General features: G+C 42.7%; 2 protein-coding genes and 2 pseudogenes across 3 annotated transcripts; 2 read left to right on the plus strand and 2 right to left on the minus strand.

Moving 5' to 3' along the window:
- Positions 1–3,204: 3,204 nt before the first annotated feature.
- On the plus strand, positions 3,205–4,217 carry LOC134178733 (ribonucleoside-diphosphate reductase small chain-like; annotated as a pseudogene).
- Positions 4,218–7,964: 3,747 nt separating this feature from the next.
- Positions 7,965–10,341, minus strand: LOC134178432 (uncharacterized). Its single transcript, XM_062645310.1, has 2 exons — positions 10,139–10,341; positions 7,965–10,078 (listed from the first exon to the last, which is right to left on the minus strand). Exons 1-2 carry the CDS (start codon positions 10,320–10,322, stop codon positions 8,145–8,147), a joined length of 2,118 nt encoding a protein of 705 aa, XP_062501294.1. The 5' UTR covers positions 10,323–10,341; the 3' UTR covers positions 7,965–8,144.
- A 3,938-nt stretch (positions 10,342–14,279) lies between these two features.
- LOC134179101 (uncharacterized) lies at positions 14,280–16,657 on the plus strand. 2 transcript variants are annotated; one of them, XM_062645997.1, is made up of 7 exons: positions 15,593–15,685; positions 15,746–15,867; positions 15,927–15,980; positions 16,039–16,085; positions 16,174–16,246; positions 16,315–16,401; positions 16,464–16,657. In XM_062645997.1, exons 1-6 carry the CDS (start codon positions 15,604–15,606, stop codon positions 16,357–16,359), a joined length of 423 nt encoding a protein of 140 aa, XP_062501981.1. In that variant the 5' UTR covers positions 15,593–15,603; the 3' UTR covers positions 16,360–16,401; positions 16,464–16,657. The 2 variants fall into 2 exon arrangements, 1 of the variants encoding a protein (XP_062501981.1); XR_009969784.1 differs by adding an exon at positions 14,280–14,297 and having other exon boundaries at positions 15,613–15,685; positions 16,039–16,401.
- A 1,047-nt stretch (positions 16,658–17,704) lies between these two features.
- LOC134179015 (uncharacterized) lies at positions 17,705–19,120 on the minus strand (annotated as a pseudogene).
- Positions 19,121–23,000: the final 3,880 nt, after the last annotated feature.

The raw sequence follows: 23,000 nt of genomic DNA on the forward strand, positions 1-23,000 counted from the left end.
TGTCAAGGTGAATGCAATAGCAGAAAACGATCACTGAATGTTGATGATTTCTATGAATCGGCTAAGAAGATTGTTGATGTGCCAGAAAAAAACCATCTGTACCCGGATAGTTTGTCTGGATAGAGGATAGTCTAGCCTAGGACGAAGTACCCAGCCGGATAGTCTAGACTATCCGGGTAGGATACTTTAGACCTGGATAGTTTGGACTGGGACACCGGTACGTAGTTGTTTCATTTGGTACGGTATCGTTTCTCTTATCTGTTGGAATCGTTCCCAAAATCTCTTAGTCTGCTGCTCCCTTGTTAGGAGTAATGATGAATCTCCGACTGTCACTATATGAGTAATTGAAGCAAAGGGGTCAAGGAACAACATCATTATTTCTTCAGCATGCACCATTCTGTTCCGGTACCGGTCTGCCGTTTGTATGATGTACGTTGTTCCTTGGTCTCTTTGCTTCAATTACTGTTCGCTGCATCAATTTTTCCGGACTTCCCTGCTTGTTTCCTAGGGCAACCTTCTCTCCATGACTAAAGCTTCCTTCTTTCATCCGTGGAGAATCATGGCCCTTAATTAATAATTCCTTGGTTATCTCTCCCTCTCCTCCAGTCTTTCTCAAACTTGACCTGAGCAGACTGAATTTAGTGCGAATGGCTCTGCCAAACATCAACTCTGCCGGAGTTCTTCCTGTTACACTATGTGGCACGTGCACTCTGTTGCATATAATTAAAATGTTTGTCAATCGGTGCTTCACGGATATCTCTGTTCCCCCTTGTTTCTTCTGGAGTACATCTCTCCCATTGGCTTTGCAGAAGTACTCAAATTCCCCAGCCGTGAATTGCGGGCCGTTGTCACCTAATAATTCATGTTATAAACTTGTCTTTCAGTAACTTACTGTATGCTTTTTGCCGCTGTATTACTTCCCGTCGGCATCACTTCCAACCATTTCGAGTGACTGCCAACCAAAACTAAAAAGTGCTCCACTTCTTAATTTCTCAGCATAGTCTACATGCACTCGCTGCCACGGTCTTTCAGGCCACTGACAGAATAGCAATGGTACATCCGCTGCTTTATCTTTTTGTGGCCTGACACACTGCACAACGCTTTACCACGTCTGCTAGGGCTTGACCGAGTCCCGGCCACCAAAGATACTCCTCGCCAAACTCTTGGTTTATGCAATCCCCATGTGAATCTTATGCGGATCCTGCAACATTTGTTCACGATGTCGCGGTGAGATAATCACGCGCATGTCCTATAAAATACAACCTTGCTTTACTGCCAGTTCATGCATTGGACTCCAGAATGGCTTGAGCTCATCTCTGTCTATACACGTACTTTGTCCCCACATTCATAATCAACTCATATACCTTTGCCAGTATAGGATTTTTTCTAGCATCCGTTGCAACATCTGCAGTGACTGCATGGTAGTTCTCTCGTCATCGTAAAGTGCAAAAACGTCGCCGCCCAAATCTGCTCGTTTTACTTCTTCTGTCAGTCGTAAGTCTTGACAATGCGTCTGCGTGTGTCCCATGTAGGATCCTTTCCTGTACACAATATCATGTGTGCCCCGACAGCATCACTGCCCATTTCTGCAGACGTGCTGCTGCGAATATCGGTATTCCAGTTTTGGGCCTACTATGGTGACTAACGGTTTGTAGTCTGTTTCTAATGTGATTTTCCCTCCCCACCTATACACTGGTAATCTTGACACTGAAAATCAGGGCCAACGCCTCTCATTGTAGTTGAGAGTAATTCTTCTGTTGCAGTCATTTTCCTTGACGAAAACGTTACGTGTCTGATGCGATACTACAGCTCCCAAGCCATTTGCCGACGCATCACACGCCAATTCCACTGGGTTGCTTCCATCAAAATGACACAGAATAGGTACTTTTAGAGTCTTCTCTTTACACGCGGCTTCACACTTCTGATTCTAAAGCTACTTTGTTTTCTCTTTCTTGATTTCATCCAAAAAATGATGTTGCCACATTCCGTAAGCATTTTATATAATACCGTAACAGCCCTAAGTAACTGCTCAGCTCAGCTCTATTTGCATGCCTCGCTGCCTCCTGGCATCTCCTATATGCCCAAGACATTAGACCTGATTCTGAAAGAATTTACATTTCTCTTCCTTCAGTCTTACTCCTACTTTTTCCAACCTATTTATTTCCTTTCCATAACCCGGAAGTGCCCTTTTTCTGATTTCGCTGTGATGATAATGTATTCGAGATATCAGGCGACTTCCTGGCTACAACTGATCCATCACTCGTTGGAAGATTGCTGGTGCTGCGCTTACTCCATAGTATGGTCTGTTTGGTCTGTACAATCCTTGATGTGTGTTGATTGTTAGAAAGTCCTTGGACTGGTAGTCCAACTCCAATTGATTGTATGCATGGGGAAATCCAGTTTGCTAAACTGTCGACCCACAGCCCATGTTGCAAAAGTATCTTCAGAAGTAGGCGACGGATAACGGTCAACATCAACCAGTGGGTTACTGTAACTTTGTTGTCCCCACATATCCATACACTCCCGTCTGCCTTGTGTATATTTACGTTGGTGTGGCCCATTCTGAACGATCAATCTTCGTCACGATTTTGTGTGCTTCTCATCTGTCCAGTTCCGCTCATATCGCTCCCCTGAATGCGAATGGAGCTGGACCGGCTTTCTCGAACGCAGATCTGACATTGCGTATTGTATACGCTGTATTATGAGCATACAGCCCACTCGCTATTCTATGTGTTTCCACACTCCACTTCTATAGTACTGTCTAACTATCTACTGATTGAGCCATGCACATGATACCTAATTACCCTAGCATCCTTTTCTCTTTTAAAAAACAAAAATAGACTACACCGAACCAAACAAATTACTTGATGATGTAATCCTTTAGGTATTTCGGCGGTCTGCTTACTCTGCCGCTCTTGGTGATGGTTGTTTTTGGTGGTGGTTAGTAGTGGGTTCGGTAATTCTCAAATACCGTTTTCAAAAAGAGCTTTTTGTATTGCGGAGATCTATAAACCCCCCCCCCTCTCGCTTAGGATTGCATGCAAACAATGATAGTCAAATATTTTGTGGTCTCTACCATATCTTCCCCCGTCGAGGGCGTGCACTCCCTAGGCGCCCGAGACGAAGAAAGTTCTGAGAGAGGAAAGTTGCGCCCTATTAGACAAATAGAATCTATAGAAAATAGCCACAGAATAGTGTGCCAACATGGATCAAATTGAGCCTCTGTTGACAGAAAATTCTAGACGATTTGTTATATTTCCCATCCAATATCCCGATATTTGGAAATATTGCAAGAAGGCGGAGGGTCTTTCTGGACGGTAGGGGAGTTGGATTTATCCCATGATCTTCCCGACTGGAACAAACTCGAAGACGAGGAGCAGCATTTTATGTCTCACGTGTTGGCATTCTTTGCAGCGAGCGATGAATTGTGAATGAAATCCTAGTGGAAAGATTTTGCAAAGAAGTTAAAGTGACAGAGGCTCGTTGTTTCTATGGGTTTCAAATTGCCATTGAAATGATCCACTCGGAGATGTATGGTTTACTGATCGAGACACACACCAGTCATCCAGAAGAGAAAGACGAACTGTTCAACGCGATCGAGACATTGCCTTGTGTGCGTCAAAAGGCAGAGCGGGCTGTGCGATGGATTAACTCGGAAAGCGTCTCATTTGGTGAGCGAGTCGTCGCATTTGCCGCTGTTGAAGATACTTCCTTTTCTGGATCTTTTGCTGCAATATTTTGGCGTAAGAAGCTTGGATTAATGCCAGGCCCCACTTTCTCCAATGAATTGATCAATCGTGATGAAGGCTTGCATTGTGACTTCGCCTGTCTCATGTTCTCGCATATCAAACACAAACCCAGTGAAGAAAGGGTACGACGTATTATTATGGACGCTGTCAAGATTGAACAAGAGTTTCTCACAGAAGCTCTCCCAGTAGCTGTCATTGGTATGAACTGTGTGCTGATGGAGCAGTATATATATATATATATATATATATATATATATATATATATATATATCGAGTTTGTGGCTGAGAGACTGCTGGTGGCCCTTGAACAACCAAAAGCCTACAATGCAGAAAATCCTTTTGATTTCTTGGAAAATATTGCATTGGAGGGCAAGACCAACTTCTTTGAAAGACTTGTTGGTGAATATCAAAAGGGCTGGGGTTATGCAGGAAAAGGAACAAATCTTTACGCTAGAAGCAGATTTCTGACGGATGTGCCCTATTAGAGAAATCTAAGCTATTAGCATATGGCTATTTCGTTAAAAGTTCTTGCCGTTGCTCAAGCGTGCGTTATCATGGTACAACTCTCGCTGAATATCCTGTGTCTATTCAACAATTTCTAGGCGTCCGTTGGTTGGGTTGTCGAATGCTTTCCAATGGGAGAGATATTCTTGTAGCCGAGCGTATCCTTTCTCCTAATCAAGTTATAACCGTGGCTGCCACTTGTGGTCATACCGTTATGGTGTATCTAGCTCTACTACTAAGGGCAAATCATATCCAAGAGGCTATGAATATGGCTTCCTATGGGGGTCACATTCACATTGTGCAAATGTGCCACGACTATGACCATGTCGATCTAGACGAAGCCATGGAGTGGGCTGCAGAAGGTGGTCACGAGGAAGTCGTCCGTTAACATAGAGAATTTGGAGCCTCCTAGTTCGACTCAGATATGGCATGGGCCGCCATTACTGGTCACGAAAACATTATGCGACTGTTTCGCGATTGGGGTTACCGATTTCGAGCAACGCATGGTCTGGGCAGCAAACAATGGTTGTGAAAAGGCGATGCCAATATGTAGTGAGTGGGGAGCCACTGATGTCGACACAGCTATGGCATGGGCCGCGAGTCGTGGTTACGAATCCACAGTTTGTCTGTGTTACGATTGGGGTGCCCAAGAAATCGACCTGGTTGTGACATATGCCACAGAAGAAGGCCATGAATCTGTCTTGCGACTATGTCGTAATTTGGGGGCTACCTACGTCGAACAGGCTTTGCTGTGTGCTGCAAGCAATGTTCACGAATCTATAGTGCATTAGTGCGACGATTGGGGTGCTGAAGACCTCGATATTGTCATGGCGCACGCCTCTAGGTACGGTCATATTAAGGTCCCGATTCTATGCCATAGACGGGGTGCAACCAACATCGAATGGGCCACGCTATGTGCTGAAGAAAGGGGCACGAAGAAATCGTGCAAATGTGTTACATCTGGGCCAATATTGACTCAGATTGACCGTGCAAATGTGCGCCAATTTGGGGTGCACGCTTATGTCGTCACTGGTTCTCTATCCGAACAGACCTGCCAACATCACTACCAGCCCTACATAGCAGATAATTCTTTTTATCTGTCTTGGCTTTGGAGTTGGTGGCAGTGGCTTACACCAAGGTTCACCATATGCTTCCACGGTCTCCTCTGCATCCATGGCCTCGGAGGGAGGTGTCAGAATACACAATGCCGAGTCGAGCGCCTAGTCACCGATATAGCCTAAGTCGTGTAGTTGTTAGAGACGGCTGACCTCTTTGATTGGTGGGTTCAAGACATTCAAGGACTTGTTGAGAGCCACCACATTGAGGTGCTCTTCCCCGTACAAACGCAACAGATGTTTGGGATCCTCCATACATAAAATATGGCATAAAATGTTGCGCCCTATTAGAGAAACGAATTCTATATGATATTAAGATGTTGCACACTTGCAAAGCAAACGATTGGTACGGCATTGGCGTCTGCCGCAAACTCAGAGAGGATCGGTGTTCCGACAGTGGGAATACCATCCACTACTACGAGCAATGTTGGTATTGCGATCTTTACCCTCCTCTAAAGTTAAAATGTATCGATCCCATTCCTAAATACGTGCATGTGGTGGTAAAATATAAAAGGTGTGCGAGTATGAACACGTATGCAAGAGCTGCGGTCTCCTCCACCAAGTAGAACAACCACAGATGTCCCAAAATCTAAATACAACATGAAATACCACATCAGGAAACAACTGCAACGATTCGATCTCACCGAGGATCAAAAGAGGCTGGTCGTGATGAGAGCTCGACAGGCGGAGAGCATCTGGTATAGGCTCCACCAAAGAAAATTCATCAAATTGGATTTCATCTTATCCAAGATACTCACACGTACGGGTATTCCAGAGAAAGCCTAACACTGTGCGTTCATCAAAGAGAAAACTCTAGTGGAATACGAGCAATCATGGGAGACCATCGTTGATCTCATCCAATTGTGGTGAGTTTGTCCACCCAATTGTTGAATGTGTTGAGATATCCTTTCCATTTGACGAACGCTTGTTGCCCTTTTCTCCGTATCACCTCGATATGAAACCCATCTTGGGTCGTCTTCTGTAGCTCTGCCTAGTAGAAAGATTCGTCGACGGGTTCACCATTCAAATCTCTGATCTTATAGGTCACCAGGTAACCATCCATGTTAATTAACATTAATTAAAATGAGCTGGTGGCAGAATATGTAGACTTCCTCGTTTTGCACCATTTCCATGCAATACCGGTACTAATGCATCTGAGAACACTTCACCCTCATCTTTCCTGTGCATACAATGTATTGACAACTACTAGTGGTGCCTTATGTGAAAATTAATCAATATGCCAATTGTTTCTAAATGGTAACAGGTACTCAGCCAGTTGATTCTTTTACAATAATTCTAAATAAGGCAGTCAATCAAGTAGAAACGCTGGACAATCGGTAGAGTATGGAGACTGCATACATGCTGTGCTTAAACGTTTCTGAAACGTGTGCAGTCATACTGTATTGATTGTCCTCTTCAAATTGATTACCAGCTGTAGTTAAAATTATCGACAATTTACCATCCTACAACGCGCACGCAAGGGTGAGCTAGAGTATGGCGTCTGTGCGCTCTATAAAGTGTTGATCAGTAGCAAATGGCTCCTACAAATTTCTCTGTTTTCCAAGGCCGGAATTGCATTGTTGCTTTGCTTTTCACCCGTATTACGCGGGAATTGCAAACACATAGGACCACGGCGGTTTTGTTCTAGAACAACATCAGTCGTCCATAAAGAGTCCAGATGTCTCAGAACCACTTCATCAGTTTTTCGTCTTTGTACACTTGAATGACTGGTAACCTCGAGCTGCATGACGTCAATCCAGCGGGTCAACTGGAATAGAAGAACTGTATTAAGTAAAGGGGAACTCTCACCAAATACTAAAACTTGTTGAAAGAAAGATACAAGGTCTAATATCTTCCTGCAGGAAGCTTACGGTCCACACAGCCACAGAAGCAGATAATGGGCCACGAGTCGTTCGGACGATTCTCCGTGTGTAGCACAAAGTCTACTCTCTGTCGTCGTTTGGAAATAACCACTTTAGGTTTAACCGTACCAAGTACTCCTAACGTTCCCAAAATGCAGCGAGACATGATCTATGAACTGATCTAAGAAGGGTCTCCTTTTGAGGTTCCACGGTTGTATTGATATTTGCGTGCTAAGTTTGCTGTTCCAGTTTGCTTTAATCAATAAATCGCAACTTCTCACCCTACGCTTCACAATCCTTACTCTGAAAAGTGCACAGGTGGACTATCAGTCTTCCTTGCTAACCAGAAATCAGAGCTACGGTTATGCGACATACGGGTACTAAACACACAGACACAAGTAATTTCAATGCTTTATTTCTTCGTTACGGTAAACGTCTGCAGTAAACGGTTGCAAAGGGTTGTGTCATAAAGTGACAGCTTTCATCTGAGAGAGCGTTGATTTTGGTGAGAATTATCCTCTAATTAGTTAATGCGAAAGCGTTGAAGACCACATTTCAACCCTCTAATACAAGGAACCATGGTCAAGGTATGAATTGCATGTGCAGCAACAATATCGAGTTATGCTTTGGGGAGGGGAGGGGAGGGGAATCAGAAAAAGCGTGCGCTTTGTACGCTCATGAAAGTGTCCCTAATTTTGAACAACCCATCAAGTTAAATGTAATTGCCAACGAAGTCGAGAAGGCACTCATATCCAGTGCTGCATAAATAGCAAATATTGGCAGGAGTCAAGATCCTGGAAGAAACAAGCAGTAAAATAAAGAAATATAAGAAAGAATTAAATGCAGATTTGCTGGTTACACAAACTGAAAACTCAATCCAGTAAGCTTGTCACTGGAGTTTGACCTTGATCTCCTTAGGTGCTAAATAACATGGCAGCAAAGACACCTCCAATAACCGGACGAGCTCTAAAGCCCTTCACTTTACCAGTTGTTGTGAAATACCAATCACTGAATGGAACCCGATCTGGACTTTCATCAGCAAAATGGTAAACACTGTTCGTAATTGCATCAAATTGGTCATGATTGCAAATTGAGGCGATCCACATGAGCCAGTCAGTTTTTGTAAAGTCTGCACGATTGTCAAGAGGAACACCATACTCATTCATCTTCTTCTGATAATAAGCACATTCCAAATCATAAACTGATTGAGGAAACAGATTTAAACCAAGGCCTCGATCATACAAAAGATTGTATTTGAGTGACCACGTGTCGGGCAGATTGTACTGCATGCGGTAATGATCTCCATCACTAGCATTTTTCATCCACATTGTTACAAAATTCTTTGCTTGCATTAAATAGTGTGTAGCTATGTCTTTCTGACCATCTTGTTCGAGTAAATATGCTAGTGCTCCAAGACCAACAATTCCTTTGATCGCAAGATTTGCGTTATGTGGAGAAGGACCTTCAAAATCGTCTGTACACAACTGGTTGCCTGGATCTGGAAGGTTGGATACTAAATAGTCTCCCCATTTTTTAAGTAAAGGCCAGTAGGGTTTTAGATAAGTCAATGATCCCGGTTGACTCGGAAAGCCCACTTTCTCTTTATATCTATACCGTTTTGCTATGGCAGCTATCATGATGAGCATGTTACCAGTCTCTTCCATTGGCATCTGTTCTTGATGATTTGGAGCAAGATCACAAATGGGCCAATGACCGAGATGATGCGGTGCCCAGGCAAGGTTGTAAGGAATATACTCACCGTATGCTTTTGTTTCATTATTAGCATATGCAAGAATTGGCATTAGAAGCTTCTGTAATCGAGTGGAAAAGAGATATACAAGAAGAGGAGAAGCTGGATAGAGAACATCAACTGTGTTCACAGCACCACCACTTGAAATTTCCTTCAGAAAAGCCCATTCTTGTCGTAAAATGTCATTCCATACTAACTGTGTTCCACCCACAGTCTGTCGCCAGGCTAATGTTGCTATTGCACTGTAATTGTCAGCTGGATCAATGTAGTTAGAGATCAACGCCATAAAGAAACCATCTGTTTCTATGCATGCATTCCCTGATAGAGAAGCATTAGCATGAGCAGATCTCAGCATGTCTGCTGTGTTATTGTTGTACACGTGTCGCCAGAAAGGTATCATGTTATGTCCAAAATAGCGAATGGACACAACTTGATCATATGCTAGAACAATGTAACGACTTGTTGCATTGTCCTTTCCCACATTACCCAAATCCCACGAGACAGCTAAAACAGGCCAGTTATCTTCACATGCACGTGGAGGCTTATCGTCCTCATCAGGAAATGCTTTCCCAGTAGCAAATGATCCTCTTGCATTGACATCACTCGTTATAACTGTAGACACATTGCCATTGTCTTCAACTGATGTATACCAGTAGCCCCAGTTTATTCTATCTGATCCCTGTTGCAAATATTTCTGATCGACGGTTCCTATAGACATAGTGTGATGACCTTCTACAGCTGACCTATTGCGTGACCACGTGACCATTTCTTTGGAGTCCATCACCGCCGGTTCAGCAGAATTGTCATAATAAAGTTGAACATGGTGTAATTTTCCGTCTTCAGACAACACCTTAAGGTTCAGATAAGTCACAGGAACCTGGTACCCGGAGAGATCAATATCCTCAGCAACGTCCACTGGATAAGCACAAAAACTACAGAAGACGACATCCAATTTTACTCCATCCTGATGGAAGGTATAGTGAGTAGACATTGGACCTACAGCCACTTCTGTTTGCTCAACACTAGGAATTGAAGAACCTCTTAGTAAGCTCTGTGGTCCCATGTAGCGATATGTCTTGCCGTCTATTCGAATGAGACCTGCACAGGAAATCATTGCAACCATCAGTTACTGTGTTAGAAACGTTGTAGATAGCTTACCCGTCAAACCCATGATTCCTCCTGACCAGTGTATTGGAAACTCGTCATACAGATTATCTGCTGCAGACCATATGCTTATATAGGGGTTGTTGACGACGAGAGGTACTGAAGGAGGTCGAAATGCGCTAAAGGAGGACCCGATCATGGCAGTACATACTAATAAAAGAAGCAGCAACGCAGCCATTTTCGATTCTCAAACTCCACTGAACATGTGACCAGTGAGGTCACGTGAATGAGTCTGCGGAAACACACCCGTCGAGCGCTCGATGAGAACCAACTTGGGTGATGAACCCACTCACCAGAGCTATCCTTCGCCAGTTGCTGTCGTCAGTAGTGAATGGAAGCCTAGAGGCGTCGATTTGACGATATAATTAATGAGTGTGTCAGTGCGCCTGCATTTACCGGTATCTAGATTAGCTAAATTTAGAGATTTTTAAATTTGGCGGGGTAATTTTGATGCTGTGGCAACCAAAGTGCCTTTTTCAATTTTGTCATTATAAGTCCAGGACCAGCAACAGTGCTCTAGAGATCTTCGTCGACTGTTTGAAGGAATTAATTATTGGAGCAGGGCTTCATTAAATTTCCAGTTTTAGCGCACAGAATGAGATGAGCAACATTGCGCTTGTGCGTACAGTGTGTGCGTGTGCGTGCGAGTGTGACTGCGTGCGTTTCATCTGCAGAGTTTCCTCTAGGGACAACAAGGTCTCCACAACCATGAGCGTTTCTGCCGTTATAGAACCTCCACCCCTCCAACATAGCCTTTAGAGCTATTATAGGGTACCTTCGCTTGCATCGTTTCTAATTGGAATAAACGTAGCGAAAGTGAAGTGCTGGACACGCATGTGTGTGTGTTAGCTGAATGTCTAGCTCATCATAGACGGATGGAGGGGAGGGGCCCTGGGGTCAGAACCCCTCCTCTTCAACGACGCGCCCACCACAGCCACACTGTTGTTTATTGTGTTACTAATTAACGTTTTGGTGGATCGTTATCTCATTCAATTCTAAACTTATATATGTCCATAATTATCTAATAAAATGCTAGAAAATTAACCCTAATAGAGACTGAAGTGAGTTTGCTGGTTCCGTAGTTCATATAAATACAGTTGTGAAATTATAAATTAGCTGTTACATTTTGTGAATAGAAACATTTGGGCTGTCGGTAGGTGTCGATCCAGTCAAGGTTGGTGCGACCACAAATGCAATTTCCCTATTGGGCAAGGAATTCACACATAATTGCTTTTCTCGAGTCCAACTAGTTAATGTCATGTCTTGGTATGTTGACTTAGATGACTGTACCTAGGTACAAGTTATTTGTTACAAATACTCTCTAAGCAAAATAACGACTTCCCAAAGACATTTATTTCTCGACAGTAGTCTAGACTATAGTAAATCGAAATTTTTTCCAAGATCATAGTCGCAGCTGTTAACCAATTGCGCATGCACTAGTCGCGCACATGCGCTAGTGTCACATGCAGGAATGTGCATGGTGATTTATTGAAGGGATTGAACGGCCGGTCGGACAATTAGAATGCAGCGCATGCGCTCGATCATTGTTATCGATGGTGTGAATTACAGCGTGCCAGATGTCGACAGTACCACTTGCCAGTCAATGTGCCCTCCTCGTGCACGCTCTTCATGATAACTAAAACATTAGTTAGCAAGTGCCGCAGCAGCGGTTCCGTAGCCGAAGTTATCAGCCGAAAGTTTAGCATGCACGTTATTGTTCTCATTAGTCCTCCGGTCTTTGTTACATCAAGTTGTAGAAGTCTCTTTTGAACTATTGACTGCTGTCTGCGTGTAATCACTTAGAACTAGCTATAGCCAAATGATGGTTGGTTGTATTTCATTTACACAAGGTTTGTTGTAATGAATGCCACAATATATATGTAATGAGTATAGCGTTATAGAGTAACTGTTAGAGCAACGTCCACTGCTAGAACGACAACACTAAAACTCGCCATTACATTATGCACTACACTACCCTTCCCTAATGTTGTAGTCTCCTACACAGTAACTTAAATAATTTGGTGGTCTCGTAGTGCCTCTAGGTCTTATGTCCACGGAGTCTTCAGGCGATCTGTCCTGGGCTTGACGTACATTGCAAGGCGTGTGATGTTCGTCAAGTGGTGGTGAGGGACTAGTTTCCGCTGGTGGAGTTTGTGTTGGTTCTGATGTCGGTTCCACATCTGCTGGTTGTTTCGTCTCCTTTGAGTAGGAATAGCCTTGCTCTAAGCTCGTTTTTGTGTACAAAGGTTGTGGAATGGCTTGTAACCTTGTTTATGCTGGTGGATCTTCCTGATGGTTGTTGATAGCGTCAGCCGGCTTTTAATTGTCTCTGAGATTTCTTTTGACGCTTGCTGATAGCGTGGATTTAGCCAGTAATAGTGTACTACTTTTCGACGACCTCCTCTCATTAGTTGAATCATGTAGCCAGTCTCCCCACATTGAGTTATAATTTTGAAAGGACCGGTCCAAGGGCAAGTGAGTTCGGTTACGTCCCGTCGGAGGTGAAAAAGATTACTTTGTCTTCAGGGGTGTACCTATGATTGGGTCGTGAGTTGTAGTTACGCCTTTGCGCCGCCTGTGCTGCAACAACGTGAGCGTCCACTATTTCTTGAGCAAATATCCGGCGGTTCTGCAACCCGGTCATAAAAGACTTAGGATCTTCGGGCGAAGTTTGAGAAGTGTCAAAACAAGTGTCTGCAGGCAACTGATGAGAACGCCCGTACACTAGCTCAAACGGAGAGTAAGCAGTCGATGCCTGTTTTGCTGATCGGTACGCACCCAAAAATGGAGAACGCCACAGATCCTAATCGTTTGACCTATTGCTGCAGTATTGCTAAGCATGCTGATGAGAGTGCGATTCGTACGTTTGACTACACCGTCACATTGAAGATGACCCGGAGTAGTGCGCACCTTTGCAATTCCCAAGTGGTCGCATAGCTCTTTGATTAGTGCACTTTCAAAGTTTGGGCCTTGGTCGGAAAACAGCATAGCAGGTACGCCATGAAGACTCAAAACCCTTTCCACAAGCGCTCGGGCGACGGTTTCGGCCTTCAGATCTTTTAGAGGAACAGCTTCCGGCCAGCGAGTAAAATAGTCAGAAACCAGCAAGACGTATTTGTTGCCGCGTTGTGTCACCGGCAGTTTCAGAATATCCATGGCTACCATTTCAAATGGTCTGCCCACTGAGATAGACTGAAGGTTTTCTCGTTCTGAGCAATTGGGGTTACAGTAGCGTAGACATTTGTCACAAGTTTTTATATATTCAACCACGTCTTTCGAGTAATTGTGCCAATAAAACCTTCTCTCACTGGCTCTGCTGTTTTGTCTATACCGAAGTGACCACCAAAGGAATCGTCATGAAGTTGTTGTAACACATCGTGGACGACAGAAGTTGGAACTATTTTAGTTGTTGTTGGCCCCGTCGCGGTCCCAGGCTACAAAGTGTACAAAGTACGCTGTCCTGTATCACTAGTTGGCTCCATATTTGTCGATATCGTCGCAAGACGCCGAAACGCCATGGTCCACTTGGAGGCAGGCAGACGTTACTGGTCACTAGCTTGTCGATTACCCGTCGCAGTTCCGGATCTTGGCGCTGAAGTTTGGCTAGCTGCGCGTTCGTATAACTAGGAGCAATGCTGATGTTGTGAGATGAAACAATATAAGGGTGACAAAGACTTGCAGGCTGCTTCGTATCCTCACAAGAATGGGGCAGTCGTGACAAGGCATCAGCACCCATGTGCTCCACCCAGTTTCTGTAGTGGACTTTGAAGTCGTACTCTCATTTAATTAATCTAACTAAATAATTAGTGTAAGGTGTCAATGCGCACATGCAAACCAAGGCTTAATTAATAAGTGTAGCTATAGGATGTAAGTGAATGTGGTATTTGATATATAGGATTAATTAAGTTGATTAGGATTAGTACTAGATATATAGGATTTTTTGTAGGTTGATTATGTCGAATGTACTTAGACAACGTTGTCTAGGATTTTAAGAAATTAACGGATGCATGATGTAACTGCATTAAGTTAATGTTGGCCAATGTGTTTGGTGTCGGATGAATTGGTTTGTTTGCTTCCATATGTTCAGTCTCAGCTTGGCCGATTGAACACATTAGCAAATATGGCTAATTATGTGAAGTGCAGACAAGTTGAGGTGATTTACTATACTTTTCTACTACAGTAAATTTACATTTTATTGTGTACTTTAATACTTAACAGTTGCTGCATTTACGTGTGTTCTAGAATTTGGCACTTTCTTTCATAGAAATTTTGTTCTTACATATACAGCTGATATGCCATAAGTTTGCACTTGCTGATGAAGTGCAAAAGCACATTTCCGCTGAAGATATCTATTTCCTTGTTATCTTTCATTTTAATTCAGCGCAATCTAGCATTTGTACAGTTGTGACTGAAGAAACATGTGTTGACGAGATTGTGAGGATTTAGACTAACCACTGTCGCATTAAATGGCTACAATTATTAATGGTACGTACATTACTTGTCAAAGCGTTTCATTGCATGTTGTCACGTGCTTTTAATCGAATGCAACTGAAAATGAGTTTACAATGTGGACTTTCAAGTAATATTTGCTGGACGTGCATAATTTGCCCTTTTTATTTTGGTATCAGATGTGCATGCAAACTTGCTGTGTTTTATGATTTGATTTAGCTACGTAGGTATCTTGATTTACGCATATTAGCAGCTGCTGCAGCTGTGGTAGAATGAGCTCTTTCCTCTCTGAATAATCTGGTTTGCTCAGCTTGATAATTTATAAAGTATGAATGAGGACTGTGTCTGTCTCTTTCATCGTACTAGTGATTTGGAGACCAGACTCAGTGTGAAACCTGCACCATGTTTCTTATTATTGAAGCAAGTATGTGTAGCAATTGTAAGGGTAATGAGTTTGCGCATGCTGGTTTTGTTTCAAAGATGTTGCTCAGAATGCAAATGTGAAGTACACGACTTTCTTCCAGATGCGATTTCTAAGTGATGCACATTATACAAATTGTAACATACTGATCGTCCATGAATTGTTTTAGATTTGATAAGTAAATAATTAAATATAAAAATTACAAAAATAAACAGTATAATAGTTCAAAATTAAATATACCGGTATATGGGATTTATATATGGTTTGGAAGTACAACCTGCTCGAATAATTTGTTTCTCGGAGGCTTTGTGGTCTTTGTGCTATCGGCAAGACTTTTTGGCTGTCGCAGAGGACTGTTTCTGTACTTTGCATCTAAGGGAAAGTTTCAATTTTAATGACGTACCAATCTAGAGCTACTTGTTGTAGAATACATTAGAGGAGAATAATTACGTGGATATTATGCATTTTAAACAAATTTGCTTGTTTGTTGCATATCAGACAATAGAAGCATGAGCCATACAGCACTCTCAGCTTACCATACAAATGCTACACTGTTAACTACACTATTAACTGTCTTTGTTTCTTTACCATGTGTCAGTCTGTACTGTCAGAAAATCGACAGAACGTCGAGCGGCTTTGTTCACAAGTCGCCTCACTGACATCTGTCATCAGTATTAGACATGGTGGCTATACATTTGATTTTTCTATTTTTACCGGTTGTTTATGTGCAGGAGATCTAATTGGGCGCGTTTCAAGTTTACGTGAAGATGTGGAGTGTCAACGCAGTGTGTCTGCAAGGCTTGAGTGTGACTTGAACCAACAAACAGTTCTCTTCCAGTCCTCACTACAACAGGTGGATTTGTCAATCCACTCGTTTATGTTGCTTTGTATGACTGTTGGATATAATGATAGACACGGAAAGATATCGAGCGGCAACACAGTTTGCTAACAAAGCAACAAGTAAATGTGAGCTAAATCGCTGTTATGTTGTTCCATTGTGCTGATGCAACGTTTATGGTACCAGAGTCTGGTTAATAGCAAGATAAAGCAAGACTTGTTTGTTGATGGAGGGTGAGTAGAAAACTTTAATGAATGTATAGAGTGGAAGGGCCATTTGTTGTCATGTTGATAAGGTTGCTGGGTTGTTCTCTTTTGCTAGTAAATTTCTTTATAGTCAATTTTCCCTTGAAGGTAATTTTGTCATTTTTTCCAAGAGGTCATCTTTGAAAATGGTGAGATTGTAAGATCTTAAAAAGACCTAAAATGAAGCAGTTGAAGGTGTTGTGGTTTATTGGTGTAGGTTGAGATTAATGTTGAAATTGTTGTTGTTGGTAAGGACATTTAGTAATGCCCGTGGGTTTCTAGTGAAAAAGGGATTGCACAGCAGGTTGTGTAATGATTTTTTTTACAATTATTGTTAATTGTGATGTACATCAACGATTTGTTTAGGGTGGGGTCTGTTTGGTCTTATGCAAGACTACTGCCTGCTGTTGGTGAATGGTCTTATGAACGCATGTCTCAATCAATTTGGGGAACACAAAAAGTTGTTGCAGTGAGTGGTGACCAAATGAATACCAAATGCAATTGGCCCAGTGGAATGGAGCTTTGTTGACATTGACATTGTATTCCTGGAGTATTGTAATAGAAATAATAATAACTACTATCAAAACAAGAATATGATGTAGCAGTACCCACTACCAAACCATTTTGTTGAGCACTACAGCACAGGTATTCAGCATCGTTTGCACTCCACAGCTTGGAGATGACAATGACAGATCTTCTGCTTAGGCAAGGCCACCAACATACATATGACTTAATTTTACACCATACTTAGTGTGTCCAAAACTATCCAACAAACCATCCATGTAAACAGTAATTGAAAATGAGCTGGTTGCAGAACATGTACGCTTCCCTGTTTCACACCATTTCCAATATTAATGCATGTGAGAATATCTCTCCACTTCACCCTTGTCTTTACATGTACAACATTGGCAACTACTACTGCTGCCATTTATGAAAGTTTATCAAGATGGGATTGGTTTCCAAATGGTAATAGATACTTGTCGCGTTCGATTTACAGTCCCTGCAGTCTAGAACTGCCTGAAATCGCGTTCAATTATTTTGTTCTGAAACTGTTCGAACTCACCCATGGTTTCGTCCAAGGAACTGCTAGAACTGACATCCCCCTTTGTGCACAAACCCTGAAATCGTGATGGCTCACTATTTTGCAGACAGCAATATTTATTAGTTTCTGCGATTCTATCACTCCGTCTGAGGAAGATTGGCGTCCATCACAAGGTCAACAAGAGGCGCTGTTAGCTTATGCCTCTGTGGTAGTCAATGGATCAGTAGCTAATGAGGCCATAGTAGCCGTTGACATTGCTTCAGCTTCTCCTTCTGCTTCCAATAGAGCCGCAACAGTAAAAGCATCGTCCATTGCAATCTCAATGCGCATGCCCTAGCAGTTCCACTTCACAAAACACATTTTTATTTCGACTTTTGTTCTGGTTCTGTTTGTTCCAACAGTTGCAACACACCCTCAGTTTCAGTTCTAGAACTGCAAATCGAACGAGCTCTTAGCCAGGTGGTTCTTTTACAATAATTCTAAGGGCACTCAATCAAGCAGACAGGCTGGACAAGTCACTGGAGAATGGAGACTGCATACATGCTGCACCACAAGCTAGTCTGAAACGTGTGAAATTATACTGTATTGATTGTCCACACTTTGCAACAAAGGTGACAAGGCACTCATATCTCGATACATAAATAGCAAATATTGGCAAATGTCAAGTTCCTGGAAGCAACAAGCAGCAAAAATAAAAGCAACAAGCAGCAAAAATAAAAGCAAATTAACAAAGAAAGCATTAATTAATACAGATTTTCTGGTTAGACAAACTGAAAACTCAAGTTCTCAATCCAGTGAGATTGTCACTTGTTTTTGATCTCAATCTCTTTAGGTGATAAATAGCATGGCAGCAAAGATATCTCCAACAACTGGACGAGCTCTAAAGTCCTTCACTTTACCAGTTGTTGTGAAATACCAATCACTGAATGGAACCCGATCTGAACCTTTATCAGCAAAGCGGTACACACTGTTGGTAATTGCATCAAATTGGTCATGATTGCAAATTGAGGCGATCCACATGAGCCAGTCAGTTTTTGTAAAATCTGCACGATTGTCAAGAGGAACACCATACGCATTCATCTTCTTTTGATAATAAGCACATTCCAAATCATAAACTGATTGAGGAAACAAATTTAAACCAAGGTATCGATCATACAAAAGATTGTATTTGAGTGACCACGTGTCGGGCAGATTGTACTGCATTCGGTAACGATCTCCATCACTAGCATTTTTCATCCACATTGTTACAAAATTCTTTGCTTGCATTAAGTAGTGTGTAGCTATGTCTTTCTGACCATCTTGTTCGAGTAAATACGTTAGTGCTCCCAGACCAACAATTTTTTTTATCGCAAGGTTTGCACTATGTGGAGAAGGACCTTCAAAATCGTCTGTGCACAACTGGTTGCCTGGATTAGGAAGGTTGGATACTAAACAGTTTCACTCATCTACGAAGTAAAGGCCAGTAGGGTTTTAGATAAGTCAATGATCCCGGTTGACTCTGAAAGCCTCGTTTTTCTATATTTCTATACCGTTTTGCTATGGCAGCTATCATGATGAGCATGTTACCAGTCTCTTCCATTGGCATCTGTTCTTGATGATTTGGAGCAAGATCACAAAGGCGGCCGATGACCGAGATGATGTGGTGCCCAGGTAAGATTGTAAGGAATATACTCACCGTATGCTTTTGTTTCATTATTTGCATATGCAAGAATTGGCATTAGAAGCTTCTGTAATCGAGTAAAAAAGAGATATAGAAGAAGAGGAGAAGCTGGATAGAGAACATCAACTGTGTTCACAGCACCACCACTTGAAATGTCCTTCAGAAAAGCCCATTCTTGTTGTAAAATGTCATTCCATACTAACTGTGTTCCACCCACAGTCTGTCGCCAGGCTAATGTTGCTATTGCACTGTAATTTTCAGCTGGATTAATGTATCTAGAGATCATCGTCATAAAGAAACCATCTGCCAGTAGACATTCTAACCCCAAAGCAGTGGCATTAGCATGAGCAGATCTCAACATTTCTGCTGTGTCGTTGTTGTAGAGATGCTGCCAGAAAGGTATCATGTTATGTCCAAAATAGCGAATGGACACAACTTGATCATATACTAGAACAATGTAACGACTTGTTGCATTGTTCTCTCCCACATTACCCAAATCCCATGAGATAGCTAAAACAGGCCAGTTATCATCACATGCACGTGGAGGCTTATCGTCCTCATCAGGAAATGCTCTCCCATTAGCAAATGATCCTCTTGCATTAACATCACTAGTTATAACTGTAGACACATTGCCATTGTCTTCAACTGATGTATACCAGTAGCCCCAGTTTATTCTATCTGATCCCTGTTGCAAATATTTCTGATCGACGGTTCCTATAGACATAGTGTGGTGACCTTCTACAGCTGACCTGTTGCGTGACCACGTGACCATTTCTTTGGAGTCCATTTATATCACCGCCGGTTCAGCAGAATTGTCATAATAAAGTTGGACATGGTGTAATTTCTCGTCTTTAGACGACACGGTAAGGTTCAGATAAGTCACAGGAATCTCATACAGGGAGAGATTCGTATCATCCAAGAGGTCTACGGCCATAGCAGAACCGCTAAAGAAGACGACATCCAATTTTACTCCATCCTGATGGAAGGTATAGTAAGTAGACGTTGGACCTACAGCCACTTCTGCTTGCTCAACATTTGGAATTGAAGAACCTCGTAGTAAGGTCTCTGGTCCCATGTAGCGATATGTCTTGCCGTCAATCCGAATGAGACCTGCACACGAAATCGACTATCAGTTCACTGTCTAGAAACGTTGTAGATAGCTTACCCGTCAAACCCATGATATCTCCTGACCAATGCATTGGAAACTCGTCATACAGATTATCCGCTGCAGACCATATGCTTATATAGGGGTTGTTGACGACCAGAGGTACTGAAGGAGGTCGAAATGCGCTAGAGCAGGCCCCGATCAAGGCAACGCATACTAGAAGCAGCAACACATCCATTTTCGGTTCTCAGCACTCCACGAAGATGTTTGACCACAGAGATCAAGTGAATGATCTTTCAGTCCAATTGGGTGTGGCGATGACATCTACGTTACCCGTGTGCTGAGTCGATGTACATGTATGTGCACTGCCGTGTAGCTATATAGTATACTTTGCTCATGTATAGCGCACTCCGCACTCCAGTCTACTCGACATCTCCACTTGTTACAACCTGACGTACTATCTATACAAATCGGACTAACTATGACGCTACTATACACTATACTCCCTTCTCATTAGCTAGTGCTCTGTTCTGTTCTTCATAAATCTAATTTTACTCACGTTTACTATCTCTTTATGGATAACGTCTTTTTCCACCATGGTTGCAGTCTCTTCTGCTTTCTTTGTTGGTCTTCCTATCTTCATGCTTTGTGTCGGTAGTTGTTTCATTCCGTACGGTATCGTTTCTCTTATCTGTTGGAATCGTTCCCAAAATCTCTTAGTCTGCTGCTCCCTTGTTAGGAGTAATGATGAATCTCCGACTGTCACTATATGAGTAATTGAGGCAAAGGGGTCAAGGAACAACATCATTATTTCTTCAGCATGCACCATTCTGTTCCGGTACCGGTCTGCCGTTTGTATGATGTACGTAGTTCTTTTGTCTCTTTGCTTCAATTACTGTTCGCTGCATCAATTTTTCCGGACCTCCCTGCTTGTTCCCTAGGGCAACCTTCTCTCCATGACTAAAGCTTCCTTCTTTCATCCGTGGAGAATCATGGCCCTTAATTAATAATTTTTTTGTTGTCTCTGCCTCTCCTCCAGTCTTTCTCAAACTTGACCTGAGCAGACTGAATTTAGTGCGAATGGCTCTGCCAAACATCAACTATGCCGGAGTTCTTCCTGTTACACTATGTGGCACGTGCACTCTGTTGCATATAATTAAAATGTTTGTCAATCGGTGCTTCACGGATATCTCTGTTCCCCCTTGTTTCTTCTGGAGTACATCTCTCCCATTGGCTTCGCAGAAGTACTCAAATTCCCCAGTCGTGAATTGCGGGCCGTTGTCACCTAATAATTCATGTTATAAACTTGTCTTTCAGTAACTTAATGCATGCTTTTTGCCGCTGTATTACTTCCCGTCGGCATCACTTCCAACCATTTCGAGTGACTGCCAACCAAAACTAAAAAGTGCTCCGCTTCTTAATTTCTCAGCATAGTCTACATGCACTCGCTGCCACGGTCTTTCAGGCCACTGACAGGATAGCAATGGTACATCCGCTGCTTTATCTTGGGTGGCCTGACACACTGGACAACGCTTTACCACGTCCGCTAGGGCTTGACCGAGTCCCGGCCACCAAAGATACTTCTCGCCAAACTCTTGGTTTATGCAATCCCCGTGTGAATCTTATGCGGATCCTGCAACATTTGTTCACGATGTCGCGGTGAGATAATCACGCGCATGTCCTATAAAATACAACCTTGCTTTACTGCCAGTTCATGCATTGGACTCCAGAATGGCTTGAGCTCATCTCTGTCTATATACGTACTTTGTCCCCACATTCATAATCAACTCAAATACCTTTGCCAGTATAGGATTTTTTCTAGCATCCGTTGCAACATCTGCAGTGACTGCATGGTAGTTCTCTCGTCATCGTAAAGTGCAAAAACGTCGCCGCCCAAATCTGCTCGTTTTACTTCTTCTGTCAGTCGTAAGTCTTGACAATGCGTCTGCGTGTGTCCCATGTAGGATCCTTTCCTATACACAATATCATGTGTGCCCCGACAACATCACTGCCCATTTCTGCAGACGTGCTGCTGCGAATATCGGTATTCCAGTTTTGGGCCTACTATGGTGACTAACGGTTTGTAGTCTGTTTCTAATGTGATTTTCCCTCCCCACCGATACACTGGTAATCTTGACACTGAAAATCAGAGCCAACGCCTCTCATTGTAGTTGAGAGTAATTCTTCTGTTGCAGTCATTTTCCTTGATGAAAACGTTACGTGTTCCTCCACTCCTTCTGCTGTCTGATGCGATACTACAGCTCCCAAGCCATTTGCCGACGCATCACACGCCAATTCCACTGGGTTGCTTCCATCAAAATGACACAGAATAGGTACTTTTAGAATCTTCTCTTTACACGCGGCTTCACACTTCTGATTCTAAAACTACTTTGTTTTCTCTTTCTTGATTTCATCCAAAAAATGATGTTGCCACATTCAGTAAGCATTTTATATAATACCGTAACAGCCCTAAGTAACTGCTCAGCTCAGCTGTATTTGCATGCCTCGCTGCCTCCTGGCATCTCCTGTGTGCCCAAGACATTAGACCTGATTCTGAAAGAATTTACATTTCCCTTCCTTCAGTCTTACTCCTACTTTTTCCAACCTATTTATTTCCTTTCCATAACCCGGGAGTGCCCTTTTTCTGATTTCGCCGTGATGATAATGTATTATATTACTTAAGACAGCACGGAATTGACAATCGATGAATTCGTTGCTACTCTTTTGCAGGACTTTCTGGACCTGTGGATTGGATATCAGTGTTTTGATCTTGTCTAAGGACCCCGTGGGGTCTATCCTACTGGCGATCTGTCCCACCTTGGAGGCCTCATCTTTGGACAAAGCTTTCTGTGTGGCTGCCACTCCCTTGGCGAGCACTTTTTGTGTCAGGTCCTGAGTCTTTTTGACAGCCAACCAAGTCTTTACCCTTAGTCACCAGATCTTTCGCCTTGGAATATAGCCAAGTCTTTACCTTTAATCGCTAGAGTTTTCCTGCGGTCAGAGCCTTTTTTGACCCCTAGTTTGAGAATATCCTTGCCTTTTTTCAGAAGCATCTTGGATCCCGGTTTCAGAACACCTTCGGCCAGAAGAGATACC

Source organism: Corticium candelabrum, chromosome 4 (genome assembly GCF_963422355.1).
Source record: "Corticium candelabrum chromosome 4, ooCorCand1.1, whole genome shotgun sequence".
Classification (NCBI taxonomy): Eukaryota; Metazoa; Porifera; class Homoscleromorpha; order Homosclerophorida; family Plakinidae; genus Corticium; species Corticium candelabrum.